The 18,342-nt window shown below is 38.6% G+C and overlaps 1 protein-coding gene across 1 annotated transcript; it reads left to right on the top strand.

Annotated features, from left to right (window-relative positions):
- The first annotated feature begins 464 nt into the window (after window positions 1–464).
- LOC117336528 (patched domain-containing protein 3-like) lies at window positions 465–17,330 on the top strand. Its single transcript, XM_033897140.1, has 6 exons — window positions 465–552; window positions 5,756–5,849; window positions 11,416–12,398; window positions 13,115–13,316; window positions 13,673–13,686; window positions 14,027–17,330. The coding sequence occupies exons 3-6, from the start codon at window positions 11,423–11,425 to the stop codon at window positions 15,430–15,432; spliced, it is 2,598 nt and encodes an 865-aa protein (XP_033753031.1). The 5' UTR covers window positions 465–552; window positions 5,756–5,849; window positions 11,416–11,422; the 3' UTR covers window positions 15,433–17,330.
- Window positions 17,331–18,342: the final 1,012 nt, after the last annotated feature.

Genomic DNA, 18,342 nt, shown 5'->3' with positions numbered 1-18,342 from the left:
TTAGAAACGTTACACTGGGGTGTCAGAGACGTTACACTACGGAGGACAGCTAAACTTGTTCTTGACCTGAAACATCTTTGATACACGGGAGATTAAAAATCCTCTATTTGCCTTCAGTATCATACAGAAGAAAATGGAGTAAATATCAATGAATTGTATTAATTAATTCATGAAATATTAAGATAAAGAAGTCACTTATTTCATGAAATTATGCACAAATATATTTACAGCGATCCGGTAATAAGGGAAACTCGCTAAAATTATGGACGGAGGAACAAGGAGAAATATGGATTAATTCTATAATTTCCATGCAGATACTTGATTTTTTTTATAACATTGTCGTTATATGAAATTAGAATAAATTTATGATATGGCATTAAATCGTGTTCTGTCTTGTCTTACGATTGAGGGGAGGTAACTCGTAAAGAATTACTTGTAACATTTCCGGGAAAGCGGAAGAATTTATTATAACTTCCAGGGTTTTTCCTCTACAATGAAATCACGTACCGAACATATGTTCATACTGGAGACGAGTTGGTGCGATAAACACAGGTATGTTCAACATGCTTTCTCTCAATGTCCGTTTTATATTGTATGTATTAATTTATTTGACGTTTCACTATAAACCTAAATTATATTAATTAATTAACAGAAACTACATATGTATATCACTTGTATTTACACTGTTTCTCCTCATTCGCCAATTGTTGTTGTTGCTGTTGGTTGTTGTTGGTTGTTGTTGTTGTTGTTGATGATGATGATGATGATGATGATGGTGATGATGATGATGATGATGATGATGATGAACACATAGAAAAACAAATTTACCACCATGTGGGATGTACAGGCGAACCACACACGAGAGAAAAATGGCCACACATTATCAAAAGCTACATATTTAACACGCACATATATGTTTAGTTCAGAAGAACCATGCACAAAAGAAGCAAGAAATATTTTTTAAAAAGATAAACGGCATAGTTTTGATGCTGTTGGTTATAATGTAAAACTGCAGGTGAAATAAATTAACGAACTAATTACTAAATGCGTTTCAGCACGGATAACAAAATCATCTAAGTTTGAATCATTTTGAACATATAAGTTTGAAAACATGTGCCAAATCCTCTTATATGTATATTGATACACATAAAATATGTTTAAATCAAATAGATACATCCACTTATTCAGCTTGCATTCAATCTTAATTTTGTTTCGTCTTTAACTGCATATCTGTATTTCGCATTTACCGCTACATTGACCAATCACATACTTAATCTTGACCAGTAACGTCACCTCTCGCGTCATTACCCGGGCAAAAAGAAAATTATACGAGTATGCCGAAAAAGGCCATATATCATCAAAAACATCATCATTAGGCTATATTACGCGAATAGGTTTTTTCCTACACCATTTATTGAGTTTAGTGTATCGTTATATTTTAACAGAAGTTTTCAAGTTTCCAGTCGGTGATCGATAGTTCAGTTTAATAGTCTCTGATCAATAACAGCACCAGATACCGCATTCTTTCCAAGAAAAGAATGAGTAAGCTTCTGGTTTTTCCGGAAATTCCGCTGTCTTGATACAGAGACTCGGATGATGTATTGCTATGGCATCACAACTTATTTAACATTTATTAAAACACTAATGTATATCTTGTTCTTGATTTTTATCAAATTATATCAAAAAGAATTTCTATAAAGCATTAATGTCCATTATATCGTGTATGGAACTGGCGATGATCGGTGCAGTATCACCATACAGTAATCGTGCCAGATACATTGTCGTTCATGCTATAAATATACATGACGCCCACATATTGCGGATTTTCTGTTCCACGAAAAGCGAGTTACATACATATATAACATTTCCCGGAATTTCCTCGTTTTATTGATCGAGGAGACCGTTGTTATAAATGGGCGTAAACTACAGGACTGATTCGGTGTTAATGTATAAATATCAAAGATATTATTCTGTTAACGAAAAAAAATGTTTACATTCCGTATAGTCTAAAAATAGTTCTTTTGTAATAATAAATCTCATCATGCTCACAGCTGTTTAAAGTCTTTACTACTGAAAGTACCCTAACTCTCTAATGTTGATGTTACCCTCACTCTCTAATGTTGATGTTACCCTAACTCCCTACTGTTGATATTACCCTAACTCCCTAATGTTGATGTTACCCTAACTCCCTAATGTTGATGTTACCCTAACTCCCTAATGTTGATGTTACCCTAACTCCCTAATGTTGATGTTACCCTAAGTCCTTACTGTTGATGTTACCCTAACTCCCTAATGTTGATGTTACCCTAACTCCCTAATGTTGATGTTACCCTAAGTCCTTACTGTTGATGTTACCCTAACTCCCTAATGTTGATGTTACCCTAACTCCCTAATGTTGATGTTACCCTAACTCTCTAATGTTGATGTTACCCTAACTCCCTAATGTTGATGTTACCCTAACTCCCTAATGTTGATGTTACCCTAACTCTCTAATGTTGATGTTACCCTAACTCCCTACTGTTGATGTTACCTTAACTCTCTACTGTTGATGTTACCCTAAGTCCTTACTGTTGATGTTACCCTAACTCTCTAATGTTGATGTTACCCTAACTCCCTACTGTTGATGTCACCCTAACTCTCTACTGTTGATGTTACCCTAAGTCCTTACTGTTGATGTTACCCTAACTCCCTAATGTTGATGTTACCCTAACTCTCTAATGTTGATGTTACCCTAACTCTCTAATGTTGATGTTACCCTAACTCCCTACTGTCGATGTTACCCTAAGTCCTTACTGTTGATGTTACCCTAACTCCCTACTGTTGATGTTACCCTAACTCTCTAATGTTGATGTTACCCTAACTCCCTAATGTTGATGTTACCCTAACTCCCTACTGTTGATGTTACCCTAACTCTCTAATGTTGATGTTACCCTAACTCCCTAATGTTGATGTTACCCTAACTCCCTACTGTTGATGTTACCCTAACTCCCTAATGTTGATGTTACCCTAACTCTCTACTGTTGATGTTACCCTAAGTCCTTACTGTTGATGTTACCCTAACTCTCTAATGTTGATGTTACCCTAACTCTCTAATGTTGATGTTACCCTAACTCTCTAATGTTGATGTTACCCTAACTCCCTACTGTTGATTTTACCCTAACTCCCTACTGTTGATGTTACCCTTACTCTCTACTGTTGATGTTACCCTCACTCCCTACTGTCGATGTTACCCTAACTCCCCACTGTTGATGTTACCCTAACTCTCTAATGTTGATGTTACCCTAACTCCCTAATGTTGATGTTACCCTAACTCCCTACTGTTGATGTTACCCTAACTCCCTACTGTTGATGTTACCCTAACTCCCTACTGTTGATGTTACCCTAACTCCCCACTGTTGATGTTACCCTAACTCCCTAATGTTGATGTTACCCTAACTCGTTACTATTGATGTTACCCTAACCCTCTACTGTTGATGTTACCCTAACTCTCTAATGTTGATGTTACCCTAACTCTCTACTGTTGATGTTACCCTAACTCTCTAATGTTGATGTTACCCTAACTCTCTACTGTTGATGTTACCCTAACTCTCTACTGTTGATGTTACCCTAACTCTCTAATGTTGATGTTACCCTAACTCTCTACTGTTGATGTTACCCTAACTCTCTACTGTTGATGTTACCCTAACTCTCTAATGTTGATGTTACCCTAACTCCCTACTGTTGATGTTACCCTAACTCCCCACTGTTGATGTTACCCTAACTCCCTAATGTTGATGTTACCCTAACTCGTTACTATTGATGTTACCCTAACCCTCTACTGTTGATGTTACCCTAACTCTCTACTGTTGATGTTACCCTAACTCCTTACTGTTGATGTTACCCTAACTCTCTAATGTTGATGTTACCCTAACTCTCTACTGTTGATGTTACCCTAACTCTCTACTGTTGATGTTACCCTAACTCTCTACTGTTGATGTTACCCTAACTCCCTACTGTCGATGTTACTCTAACTCCTTACTGTTGATGTTACCCTAACTCTCTAATGTTGATGTTACCCTAACTCTCTAATGTTGATGTTACCCTAACTCCCTAATGTTGATGTTACCCTAACTCTCTAATGTTGATGTTACCCTAACTCCCTACTGTCGATGTTACCCTAAGTCCTTACTGTTGATGTTACCCTAACTCTCTACTGTTGATGTTACCCTAACTCCCTACTGTTGATGTTACCCTAACTCTCTACTGTTGATGTTACCCTAACTCTCTAATGTTGATGTTACCCTAACTCCCCACTGTTAATGTTACCCTAACTCTCTTATGTTGATGTTACCCTAACTCTCTTATGTTGATGTTACCCTAACTCTCTACTGTTGATGTTACCCTAACTCTCTAATGTTGATGTTACCCTAACTCCCCACTGTTGATGTTTCCCTAACTCTCTAATGTTGATGTTACCCTAACTCCCCACTGTTGATGTTACCCTAACTCTCTAATGTTGATGTTACCCTAACTCTCTACTGTTGATGTTACCCTAACTCTCTACTGTCGATGCTACCCTAACTCTCTACTGTTGATGTTACCCTAACTCTCTACTGTTGATGTTACCCTAACTCTCTACTGTCGATGTTACCCTAAGTCCTTACTGTTGATGTTACCCTAACTCCTTACTGTCTATGTTACCCTAACTCTCTAATGTTGATGTTACCCTAACTCCCTAATGTTGATGTTACCCTAACTCTCTAATGTTGATGTTACCCTATCTCCCTACTGTCTATGTTACCCTAAGTCCTTACTGTTGATGTTACCCTAACTCCCCACTGTTGATGTTACCCTAACTCTCTAATGTTGATGTTACCCTAAGTCCTTACTGTTGATGTTACCCTAAGTCCCTACTGTTGATGTTACCCTAACTCCCTAATGTTGATGTTACCCTAACTCCCCACTGTTGATGTTACCCTAACTCTCTAATGTTGATGTTACCCTAACTCCCTACTGTTGATGTTACCCTAACTCGTTACTATTGATGTTACCCTAACTCTCTAATGTTGATGTTACCCTAACTCTCTACTGTTGATGTTACCCTAACTCTCTACTGTTGATGTTACCCTAACTCCCTAATGTTGATGCTACCCTAACTCTCTACTGTTGATGTTACCCTAACTCTCTACTGTTGATGTTACCCTAACTCCTTACTGTTGATGTTACCCTAACTCCTTACTGTTGATGTTACCCTAACTTCCCACTGTTGATGTTACCCTAACTCTCTACTGTTGATGTTACCCTAACTCTCTACTGTTGATGTTACCCTAACTCCCTACTGTTGATGTTACCCTAACTTGCCACTGTTGATGCTACCCTAACTCCCTACTGTTGATGTTACCCTAACTCCCTAATGTTGATGTTACCCTAACTCCCTACTGTTGATGTAACCCTAACTCTCTACTGTTGATGTTACCCTCACTCTCTAATGTTGATGTTACCCTAACTCCCCACTGTTGATGTTACCCTAACTCCCTACTGTTGATGTTACCCTAACTCCCTACTGTTGATGTAACCCTAACTCTCTAATGTTGATGTTACCCTAACTCTCTAATGTTGATGTTACCCTAACTCTCTAATGTTGATGTTACCCTAACTCCCTACTGTTGATGATACCTTAAACCTTACTGTTGATGTTACCCTTACCATTAAGATAGATATTAATAAAATGATAATAATGATCCTCAGCTGACAGCGCGGTCATATCTAATTATAGATTTACCGCCAACAGACGCAGCGGCTGCACACTACCCAGTCATTCGAGAGACGACATCCACAACACAACGTAGATCATCGCCTCGTTAATAAACGTGAGTATAAACTTATCCATTGCTTTAAAGTGTTGTGTGGATCCACAGGGACTTGAGGATTTGTTTCAGCTTACCTTCCCTAGACCTTCCCAAATACACGTAGGCTGTAGCAAATTCTCCAGTCCCTGTGTATGGACTTGGTGGTAATCGTATCAACATTCGGTTAGTCATCATCAATATAATAAAACATGACGTCTATGTTAGGAATGTTAATGGATATTAGGTAGTTGTACTGTACATGACAAGTTGCAAAATGTACATGTACGCATTATGCAATATTGAGTAGTTGTACTGTACATGACAAGTTGCAAAATGTACATGTACGCATTATGCAATATTGAGTAGTTGTACTGTACATGACAAGTTGCAAAATGTACATGTACGCATTTTGCAATATTGAGTAGTTGTACTGTACGCCTAGAAAATGTACATGTACACAAATCTATTACTCTGTAGTTGTTATTTGGCGGCCGCTGTCGGCCATCGTAATACCTTTGTTGTCCAAGTACACAGACACCTATTGTTACCCACGTATGCCAGGATCCCTTTTCAGAGAGAACGTTGCATGTCATACAGATATGTTTGTAGTCTTGTTTTATCACAACAATATTGACATTCACATTTGAAGGTGTGATGTTTGTCCTCTGTACAGCCCGTTGATTCTCTTTTCTAGTCAAAAGTCTACTGTCAAAAGCTACCATAGAGTACAATGCTCCTCAGGTCCAATTACGATTTTTTGCGATAATACAATGGAAATAGAATGCCAGTCCTATTACTAAACCTTGTCATTTATAATACACCCTGTGTCGTGGTCATCGCACGTTACACACCTTTAGCTGGCGTTCCACGAAAAACTTAGTACTAACGAGTTCTCGGAAATTCTGTTTGTAGCATCGATCGAGGTGCGTAGGTCGGTACACACTTCAATCACACACGTGAGGCATGACACACGTGCTGTTAGACAGTGCAGACAGTGGTGTGTGCTCGTTCCCCCGCCGGCCTGACCGGGACATCCCGATCGTGCCGGACATATTTGAGCGGGAACAATCGACACAAAATGGCGCTTTAAAGGTCCTGTGTTTTTAGCTCACCTGGACCGAAGGTCCGGTGAGCTTATGCCATGGTGCAGCGTCCGTCGTCCGTCGTCCGTCCGTCAACATTTGCTTCAAATCGCTACTAGTCAAAAAGTTTTTATTGGATTTTGACCAAATTTGGTCAGAAACATCCTTGGCGAAAAGGGATCAGATTTTGCATAAATGGTGACTCTGACCCCCAAGGGGCCGGAGGGGCGGGGCCCAATAGGGGAAATTGAGGCAATTCCTTTAAATCGCTACTAGTCATAAAGTGATCAATGGATTTAAACCCAATTTGGTCAGAAACATTCTTGGGGGAAGGGAAACAGATTTTGCATAAATGGGGACTCTGACCCCCAAGGGACCAAAGGGGCGGGGCCTAATGGGGAAATAGAGGTAATTCCTTTAAATCGCTACTAGACATAAAGTTATGAAAGGATTTTAACCCAATTTAGTCAGAAACATCATGGGGGAAGGGGAACAGATTTTGCATAAATGGTGACTCTGACCCCCAAGGGGCCAAAGGGGCGGGGTCTAATGGGGAAATAGAGGTAATTCCTTCAAATCGCTACTAGTCATAAAGTTATGAATGGATTTGAACCCAATTTGGTCAGAAACATTCTTGGGGGAAGGGGAACAGATTTTGCATAAATGGTGACTCTGACCCCCAAGGGACAAAAGGTGCAGGGCCTAATGGGGAAATAGAGGTAATTCCTTTAAATCGCTAGTAGTCATAAAGTTATGAAAGGATTTGAACCCAATTTGGTCAGAAACATCATTGGGGGAAGGGGAACAGAATTTGCATAAATGGTGACTCTGACCCCCAAGGGGCCAAAGGGGCGGTGCCTAATGGGGAAATAGAGGTAATTCCTTCAAATTCCTACTAGTCATAAAGTTATGAATAAATTTGAACCCAATTTGGTCAGAAACATTCTTATGTGAAGGGGAACAGATTTTGCATAAATGATGACTCTGACCCCCGAGGGGCCAAAGGGGCAGGGCCCATAGGGGAAATAGAGGTAATTCATCTAAATCGCTACTAGTCATAAAGCTATGAAAGGATTTGAACCCAATTTGGTCAGAAACATCATTGGGGGAAGTGGAACAGATTTTGCATAAATGGTGACTCTGACCCCCGAGGGGCCAAAGGGGCGGGGCCCCATATGGGAAATAGAGGTAATTCCTTTAAATCGCTACTAGTCATAAAGTTATTAATAGATTTGAACCCAATTTAGTAAGAAACATGCTTGGGGGAAGGGGAACAGATTTTGCATAAATGGTGACTCTGACCCCCAAAGGGCAAAAGGGGCGGGGCCCCATATGAGAAGTAGAGGTAATTCCTTTAAATCGCTACTAGTCATAAAGTTATGAATATATTTGAACCCAATTTGGTCAGAAACATCCTTTGGGGAAGGGGAACAGATTTTGCATAAATGGTGAATCTGACCCCCAAGGGGCCAAAGGGGCGGTGCCTAATGGGAAAATAGAGGTAATTCCTTCAAATTCCTACTAGTCATAAAGTTATGAATAAATTTGAACCCAGTTTGGTCAGAAACATTCTTATGTGAAGGGGAACAGATTTTGCATAAATGATGACTCTGACCCCCGAGGGGCCAAAGGGGCAGGGCCCCTAGGGGAAATAGAGGTAATTCATTTAAATTGCTACTAGTCATAAAGCTATGAAAGGATTTGAACCCAATTTGGTCAGAAACATCATTGGGGGAAGTGGAACAGATTTTGCATAAATGGTGACTCTGACCCCCGAGGGGCCAAAGGGACGGGGCCCCATATGGGAAATAGAGGTAATTCCTTTAAATCGCTACTAGTCATAAAGTTATGAATAGATTTGAACCCAATTTAGTAAGAAACATCCTTTGGGGAAGGGGAACAGATTTTGCATAAATGGTGACTCTGACCCCCAAAGGGCAAAAGGGGCGGGGCCCCATATGAGAAATAGAGGTAATTCCTTTAAATCGCTACTAGTCATAAAGTTATGAATAGATTTGAACCCAATTTGGTCAGAAACATCCTTTGGGGAAGGGGAACAGATTTTGCATAAATGGTGAATCTGACCCCCAAGGGGCCAAAGGGGCGGGGCCTAATGGGGAAATAGAGGTAATTCCTTCAAATCGCTACTAGTCATAAAGTTATGAATGGATTTGAACCCAATTTGGTCAGAAACATTCTTGTGGGAAAGGGAACAGATTTTGCATAAATGATGACTCTGACCCCCGAGGGGCCAAAGGGGCGGGGCCCCATAGGGGAAATAGAGATAATTCCTTTAAATTGCTCCTAGTCATAAAGTTATAAATGCATGTTGTAAACTCAGAGAGTCTGGACTTCATTATTTCTTTAAAGCAGTTGGGATCCCCACCCTATAACTATATATAGCATTGTTTGAGGTTAACAAACAAAAGGAATTGAACATGAACATTATTTTGACATTTGGTCAAATCCAACCAGGTGAGCGATACAGGCCCCATGGGCCTCTTGTTTTAGACTTAAATAAATTCTGTAACTAGTCGGCGAGGTGTATACACTAACTAAAACAATCATTTCCTGTACGAGTTCGCATCTCAAGCACCTGGGATCAAAAATGAGGCTACTGTTACTATGGATACATTTTCGACTTCCTCGTTCAGAAAAGGGTGACCGCCTTATATTCCGAATGTGCAATAGTCCGAAGACCCATTCGTCGGAAGGCCCAGAAGTTCGAAGGCCCGATAGTCCGAAGGCCCGATAGTCCGAAAATAGTTGATATTGTAATATGGATAAATGGTTATATACATGTATGAATGGTTTCTCATAGAGTTTAACGTATATATCACGGGTATGACAGAATATATATATATATTTAAAAAAGAAATGAAATTAAAAACTGAAAGAAAAACACGTTTTTGCCAAAAAGTGCAGGGATCAGTAGTGTAAACTTTGACGTCGTGTTCTTACAATCGTTACTATTCATTTTTAATGGACCGGTCAACGCAATTTTAACGTTTTATGATAAAAACAAAAAAAGAATTAAAGTGAACATTGTATAAAAAAAGAATATTGCATTATGTGCGCCAGTTTTTGTTGTTGTTGTGCCTTCTTGTGTTTCCGTGCCAAGAACTCTTTATTTTTGTTGATTTTTCGGCCATGTCTTTCTGTGTGAAAGTGTCCTTTGAAGCGTTTGACATTGAATCTGTAATGAACTAATTACTGCTTTTTGAAAATAAAGTTTAAGAAAAATGAATAAAAAATTAGTAAGAATTTCGAGTAATGCTGACATAGAGTTATATATCAACATTACTATACAGCATGTATTGATATTTACATATTTTCGGACTATCGGCCATTCGGACTATAGGGTCTTCGGACTATTGGGTATTCGGACTATTGGACCTTCAGTCTATTGGGCCTTCAGACTAAACGGCATACGGAATATAAGGTCCAATCGTCCTGAAGTTCTCACACGAGTTCGCGTTTCAACCAACCGGTGTCAAAATGAGGTTTGTCGACCTCCTCGCTCTACCGACTTCGTAAATGGTCCAAACGTCCTGAAACTTTATTCACTTGCATATTGTACTTACAGATACATCTATCATGTCTTTTAAGGAATTGCATTGTAATCAAATGAGGCCACCAGCATGTCTTGTTAAAATTTAAGTTTCACCCACCTGGGGTCAAAATTGAGGCCACTGTTGCTATGCTATAGATGTTTTATGTCCTTGCTCTACCGACTTCAATCATTTTCCCCATAGAACTGGAACTCCATATTATTCACAGCTATGATCTCTTGAACGAATTTGCTTTTCAATCTCCTTCGGTCCAAAGCTAAGCTCACTCTTACTATCAATAGATACTGATATGATAATGTATTTGTCCGGCTAACTGCCCCTTGCTAGCAATGTTATGTATGGACATACTTTTATTTATATCTGAACACGGGCAATGCACGAGATAATGATTAAATGTTTCTATATCCTTTTTTGAAAAGAGCCGGAAGCCCTCGTGGTGTTAAACATTCATATCCCCCTATCTCTGTCTGTCACACTAATATATAGTATAGGCCGCCGGTGTACTCGATTTGAAAGAATGTCGATCACAAATACTGGCTCTCCACAAGTTGATTTTCCTGACACCGACCCCGACACCGGTGATATATATCACATATATATTAATAATCACCTATCAAACATCCGGAGTTTGTCAGTTTGTATGTTAGAGTTTTACGTAATTGGTGTCCGTCACCGGAAACTGTTTGCATGTTAAGTTCAAGGAAATAAAACTGGAGGTTACACCGAAACACATATTGAACATTTCCCCGACTGTAAACCCTTACAATGGGTGACAACATAAGCTCCTCCTCTGTTCGAGAGTCTAGCTAACATCAGTGTTGGGAGACATTGTTATATATAACAGGATATCGCTGTACTATTTACAATGAAACAGCCTCGCCACGTGTTGATGTGTGTTAATCCATACTAAAGTGCCCCTTCCGTCTATTGCAGTATAATCATGGTATGCTGGAAGCTGTATCACAACATAGAGAAATGGATCGGGAACGTCTTCTCAAAATATGGTGTGTTTGTTGGGACGTACCCGGTGATCGTGTTGACGTGTTCTGTCATGTTGTCAGTTTTACTGGGAATAGGTGTCATCAACATGAAGGTTCAAACTAACGTAGAGAAGGTCTACACCCCACCCAACAGCCAGGCCGTACAGGACCGTGAACTACTACGTCACCTCTTCCCAGATAGCTCGGCTACCGACTTCCACCTGTACAGCAGCATTGATGCCAACCTTTTCGGTAGTGTTATTTTCCGAGCGAAGAACTCGTCAAGCCTGCTGAATCTGGACAACATCAGAGAGATTGAAACCATCTTTAACTCAATAACAGTAAACGTTTTAGGGAATGGATTGGACTATTTTCAGCTGTGCGCGAAACAAAATTCACGATGCGCAGTAGACGGGGAAATTATTTTTACTGACAAATTCCGAAAGTTACTTCAAACCGAAAACCTTACTTACCCTGTTTTGGAGAGACAATTAATTGAATCTGTGTTTGGCGATGTTGAAGTTGTCAACGGACTATTAAAGTCTGCTAAGTTGATAAAACTGCAAATGAACTTGCGACAAGATTCCCAGGCGTACAAAGACGTCTCTAAGTCATGGGAAGGGAATTTTGTGACCTTTATGAAGAACGTTAGTTCAGATACATTAGATGTAACGTTTGCCCACTCGACATCTTTAGACGAGGAACTATCAGAAAACATTAAGGGAGACATTCTATTTATATCGGTGACTTTTACATTAATGATAGTTTACGCTACAATTGTGACTACAAGTTGTGACCCAATACTTGACCGTCAGAACCTCGGCCGAGCTGGTGTCCTGGCAACCGGCCTGAGTATCCTGGCATCGTTTGGTCTTGGCAGTGCTTGTGGTGTGGAGTTTGTCAGCATCGCTGGTGTTATGCCATTTCTTATCCTAGGTGAGTAAGGACCAACTTCCTGAAACCAGCCACTTTTACTTGTTCTCAGTCTGTTAGCAGATGGTATTACGTGTTGTTTAACCCCCAATACCCTCACAGTTTTAGAGGGACTCATATTTACCTTATGATCTTTTTGATAGAAAATGACATATACACTGATACAATTATTATCAATATAAACATTTCTTTGTGACCTTACATCTCTACCATAAAGTAAATGTTGACAAGACTTCATTTCACTGTCTGAAGAAGGAGAGAAATATGTGAAGATAATATATCAACATTCTTATTTTTTTGCCAGGCAATCGCCCAATGAGACACTTCTGTAATTATCTGGAATGATAAATATTTGCACATTAAACTCTTATAAACAATACATAGCAAAGTCCCTCATTATAACCGACCAATCATTTGTTGATATCAAAGCATAGTCTCAGTCAGGCATGTATTAAATTATATACTGTATCTATTAAATTAAACATTGAATTTAAAAAAAAAATGACAATACCGTTTCTATTTCAAATATTTGTAATGGAATTATTTTAATTACTTTTAAATTTAATTTTATTGTTCAATATTTTAGTCTTCGAAATAACAGAAGAGACAATAGTCGAGGAAATTAATATATAAATATTATAAAAACTATCGAAAAATGGAGAAACAAATGATTCGTATGAATGCATTACGTCATTGATTCTTTCTCTTTTTCCTTCCAGGTATAGGGATCGACGATATGTTTATTTTACTGGCAGGCCTAGCGAATGCCCCTCTGACAGAGACAGGTCCACAGCGAGTTGGTGACATGATGAGGACCAGTGGAGTATCGGTTACAATAACGTCTCTCACAGACATTTTTGCCATTTGGTATTGGAGCCTCTTCCGTTTTTCCAGGTGTACGCAACTTTTGCATATATACAGGTAATGTATTCCCAACTGATAAAACAGAATATCAAACTTAATTAAACTGCTAAAATTAATACAACTGTCGAAATATTTTGAACAAATATTGGAAGAGTTTTGGGCCGATACCCAAAACATCAAGAATCTGTGAGTTAGAGTAGTTGTCAACTTGTCAGTGATTTGCCAGATGAACTATAGTCGTTCCAATGGTGTATCACCAATGCATACTTTTGCGTGAAAAGTATTTGTTAATCACTGCGTCTTACATAAACGTATTATTCACCGATCGTTATTCAATATAAAAATAAATGTAGTCGCATCGACTTCAGCCTGCATTGCTAGCTTGAGTTTTATATTAAATTATACGTATACAGGGCATCATTTGAAAGTCGGGCCAACGAAATTTAAAGACTTTTGTAGATTTATTAAAATCGCATTTTGGAGTGTCAGAAAAGAACCCACAATATGAAACAATACAAATATGTGGCATTCCTCCTGCCAATGATTTAGTTTTGGGGAAAAAACTATAATTTCAGGTACAATGCTATATAAAATTCACTTTGACGTTGGTATACATAACTGTATATATCAGGCACGCGATCAATCTGATTGAACTCGTCTTGTGGTTTCATTTGTTACGTTTTACTTCAGATGTATGTAGTAATGAACATATAAGATTGGATGGCAATACATTGCACGTTACAGTATATGTTTATTGTTTGTTCCAGGATTGGCCGTCTTCTTTTGTTACATTAACTTCGTAACGTTTTTCGTCGCCTGTGTTGCTATCAATGAAAGACGGATGAAAAGCAAGCGCCATGGCTGTACTTGTCAAAAGATCTACTTTAAGGACGAGATGAAGAACGAGTCAAGTCTAAGACGATTTTGTTGTGGAGGAAGAAAACCTTCGTCTAAGGAAGACCTCGAAAGCTTCATAGAACAATTCCCTGGGAAGTTCCTCTCCAAGTTTGTTACATTGGTTCCGTTTAAGATCACTGCGTTGGTCTGTTTTGCAGCTTATCTAGGCGTGTCAATTTATGGCGTTACCAACTTTAAACAAGGTCTCGACATAGCTAACCTTGTATCCGACGATTCCTACTTCTACGAGTTTAACACACTCAGCCAGCGATATTTCTCTCAAAGGATCCCCGTGTCGTTCGTGTTTACAGAGCCTTTGCAGTATTCTGACTCCCGCGTTATTTCCTCCATTGATACTTTGGTGTCTGAAGTCACCAGCGATAAGTCGATAGAGAGCCAGTTTCAAATAAACTGGTTCAGAAGCTATCGTTCCTCTGTGTCCTACAATAATTCGTCTAAAACAAACTTCGTGACAGGTCTGAAAGAGTTTTTAGCGTTAAATCCGCAATTTAAAACGGACATACTTTTCGACGACACCCAAGAACTTATTAAGGCTTCGCGAATTTATGCCTTTACCAGCGACCTGGAAGATTCAACCGAACAAGGAGAGTTTATGCAGAGAATGAGAGAAATAGCGACTGACTCGGACCTTGCTGTGACGACATTCTCCCCAGCTTTCATATTTTATGAGCAGTATGTTGTTATTGTGGGCTCCACCCTGCAGACCGTCGGAACAGCAGTCCTCGTGATATTCGTCATCACTGCATTGTTCATGCCAAGTCCGTTACTGATCCTCTTCGTCACCGTTACCATGCTCATGATAATGACCGGGATTTTCGGTTTTATGTATTTCTGGAACTTGACTCTCAGTTCAATTACAATGATACACATCATAATGAGTTTAGGATTTTCGGTAGATTTTAGTGCGCATATCTGCCACGCATACATGACAGTGGAAGGCGAAACAAGAAACAGGAAAGTGAAAAACGCCATGCTGCGTGCTGGGGGCCCTATTTTTAATGGGTCAATTTCTTCATTACTCGGAATATTGATGCTAGTATTCTCGAAATCCTACATATTTCAATCCTTCTTTAAGGTAATGCTCCTGGTGATTCTGATCGGAATGAGTCATTCCCTGTTTTTTCTTCCTGTTGTCTTGTCATTGTTCGGTCCATTTCAAGCTAAAAAAACTAATAACATTACAAATACAAGGACATCTATTGTGAGATCGAGCAAGTCGGACCCAGTTGAAGTCGAGGTGTTTCTCGACCGTTAGTCCTGACACTAACAATTACTTACTGATTAGAGACCGTTCCCTGTAACAATCCTCATGTAATGATGGCACTAATTCTGGTATACAGATAGTGGTATTAGTATTATTGTATACGTACACACTACATTTCATTGAACTTAGATAAGATCTTGTAAATTCGACCTGTTCTTATAAAATGCTTATAAAAGGCGTATATTTTTGTTTAAGCAGAAAAAAAACATGAGTTATTTAAGTTTTGATAGTGTCATAGATTATTGTATCGCGGTAAGCTATTACGCTGACGTACATTTGTAGATCAAACAATCATGTAAACAATGACTTAATAAGAAGATATCAGGAATATTTCACGAAGGTGAGAGCCATATTTTTACGATCGATACTCTTGAATTGTATAAAGTATTAATGAAAGCTATATTTACTAATAAAATATATATAAACATAGATAAATGTCACGTTAAAACGTACCCTAATCTGTGCAAAACCAAATAACAAATATACTATAGACAGTGTTATATACTAACAGTAAACGTACCCTCATCTGTCAAAACCAAATAACAAATATACTATAGACAGTGTTATATACTAACAGTAATCATTTAAAATTTGATAGCTATGGAAGCCATATGCAATATTGATATAGTGGAACATAATAATCGGGCGCCATTAATTTTATTTCTCACCTAAATCGCATACATATTGACTGCACACTATCAGGTAAGGGGTCGACTGTTGAATGATGAATCTGAAGACTCACAGTTAATAAAGAGTTTGAACTTTGTAACAGTTTATTGCATAATAAGATACGGGTTTCATGCATGCCGATAACCTTACTCCTCTCCATGTGTTATCGTCGTGTTGATGTATATTGATACTTTCCCTTCTCCTCTCCATGTGTTATCGTCGTGTTGATGTATATTCATACGTTCCCTTCTCCTCTCCATGTGTTATCGTCGTGTTGATGTCGTGTTGATGTATATTGATACTTTCCTTTCTCCTCTCAATGTGTTATCGTCGTGTTGATGTTGTCGTGCTGATGTCGTGTTGATGATTATTGATTCTTTCCTTACTCCTCTCCATGTGTTATCGTCCTGTTGATGTATAGTCATACTTTCCTTTCTCCTCTCCATCTGTTATCGTCGTGTTGATGTGTATTGATTCTTTCCTTTCTCCTCTCCATCTGTTATCGTCGTGTTGATGTCGTGTTGATTCTTTCCTTTCTTCTCTCCATCTGTTATCGTCGTGTTGATGTCGTGTTGATGTATATTAATACTTTCCTTTCTCCACTCCATCTATTATGAGCGTGTTTATGTTATGTTGTTTATTTATAGTTGACAATCAGTAACGTATAACATATAATGGTATATATGTAAATAAAATGAATATTGTTTTGATTAAATATTGAATATTTTTATTTATGGCAAGGTGTTGGTTATTTATGGAGTGTATTTATTCATAACACTATGTTCAGGTATTTGTACATACATGTATATATATATATATATATATATATCTGTTGTGCGTACGTGACATCAGAGATCTGATGTAGGTGAAACAGAAGAAACATAATTTTAAAGAAATAACAATGATTTCTGGATAGGACACATCAAAACGTCATTTTTAGGTAAATATTAATGTTTTTAAGTCAAGTGTTGTTTTCTTTAGAAGCACTGTAATGAAATTGGAAGGTTTTTGTGCGATGAAGTGGTAATGTAACAATTGAAGCAATGAGAAGCTTCAGCAACTCTAGTATGTATATGTTCATAATTCAATGATAGCAGGGTCTCTATACGGGTTAATATAAGATGTATAACGGGTGTAATACAAACACATGAATGGCCATTGTATCCATTACATCTATGTTATAAAGTAAATCTATCATTAAATGCTGTTAATGAAACCTTTTTGCTATTTTGTGTTTTTTCTTGTTACAAACTCTTGGGAAGAAAAAAGTAGCGTTTAGCTTGATTTGAACATGCGTGATAGTGTTGAAATTCTAAAAATCTGCCAAAGGAACTAAGTTACGATGCGGAACGGAAATTTGTGTTTGAGAATGAACTGAATATTTGACCTATTGGCCAGAATTAATCCGAAACAAGCGCTCTCGATAGAGAAATAACGTGTGTGAAGTTGAAGTGTGATCTGTCCAATATTCATTGTACGGAAATCGTTATCTTATTTTTAGTGACAATGACGTGGACCTTTGATTATTTGACCCGTAAGGAACTCCCAATAAGTGGTGTGTGACGTCTAAATGTAGTCGGGTCACTTCAATTTGTGTTATTGTCTGGAAATGGTGATGCGAAAACAGCAGAATGATAGAATTAACCATAATCGGTGATACAGATGTAAAATAATAAATCCCATATTTTAACATAACCCTACATAAAAGGTTCGTTATCCACGCTGTCTACCCAACCCTACATAAAGGGTATGTTATCCACGCTGTCTTCCCAACCCTACATAAAGAGTTTGTTACCCACGCTGTCTACCTAACCCTACATAAAAGGTTTGTTATCCACGCTGTTTACCCAACCCTACATAAAGTGTATGTTACCCACGCTGTCTACCCAACCCTACATAAAAGGTTTGTTATCCACGCTGTTTACCCAACCCTACATAAAGGGTATGTTACCCACGCTGTCTACCCAACCCTACATAAAGGGTATGTTACCTACGTTGTCTACCCAACCCTACATAAAGGGTTGTGTATGTTACCTACGCTGTCTACCTAACCCTACATAAAAGGTTCGTTACCCACGCTGTCTACCCAACCCTACATAAAAGGTTTGTTACCACGCTGTCTACCCAACCCTACATAAAAGGTTTGTTACCTACGTTGTCTACCCAACCCTACATAAAAGGTTTGTTACCCACGCTGTCTACCCAACCCTACATAAAGGGTATGTTACCTAC

This window comes from Pecten maximus, chromosome 10 (genome assembly GCF_902652985.1).
Source record: "Pecten maximus chromosome 10, xPecMax1.1, whole genome shotgun sequence".
In the NCBI taxonomy this organism is placed as follows: domain Eukaryota; kingdom Metazoa; phylum Mollusca; class Bivalvia; order Pectinida; family Pectinidae; genus Pecten; species Pecten maximus.
Note: the sequence above shows the minus strand (reverse complement) of the source record. Positions and strands in the feature narration are given on the sequence as shown.

Bases quoted from the DNA above. Each gene is read 5' to 3' on its own strand.
- LOC117336528 (XM_033897140.1), top strand. From the start codon at position 11,423: ATGGTATGCTGGAAGCTGTATCACAACATAGAGAAATGGATCGGGAAC. The intron at 12,399-13,114 runs GTGAGTAAGGAC...TTTTCCTTCCAG, and splicing joins TATGCCATTTCTTATCCTAG to GTATAGGGATCGACGATATG.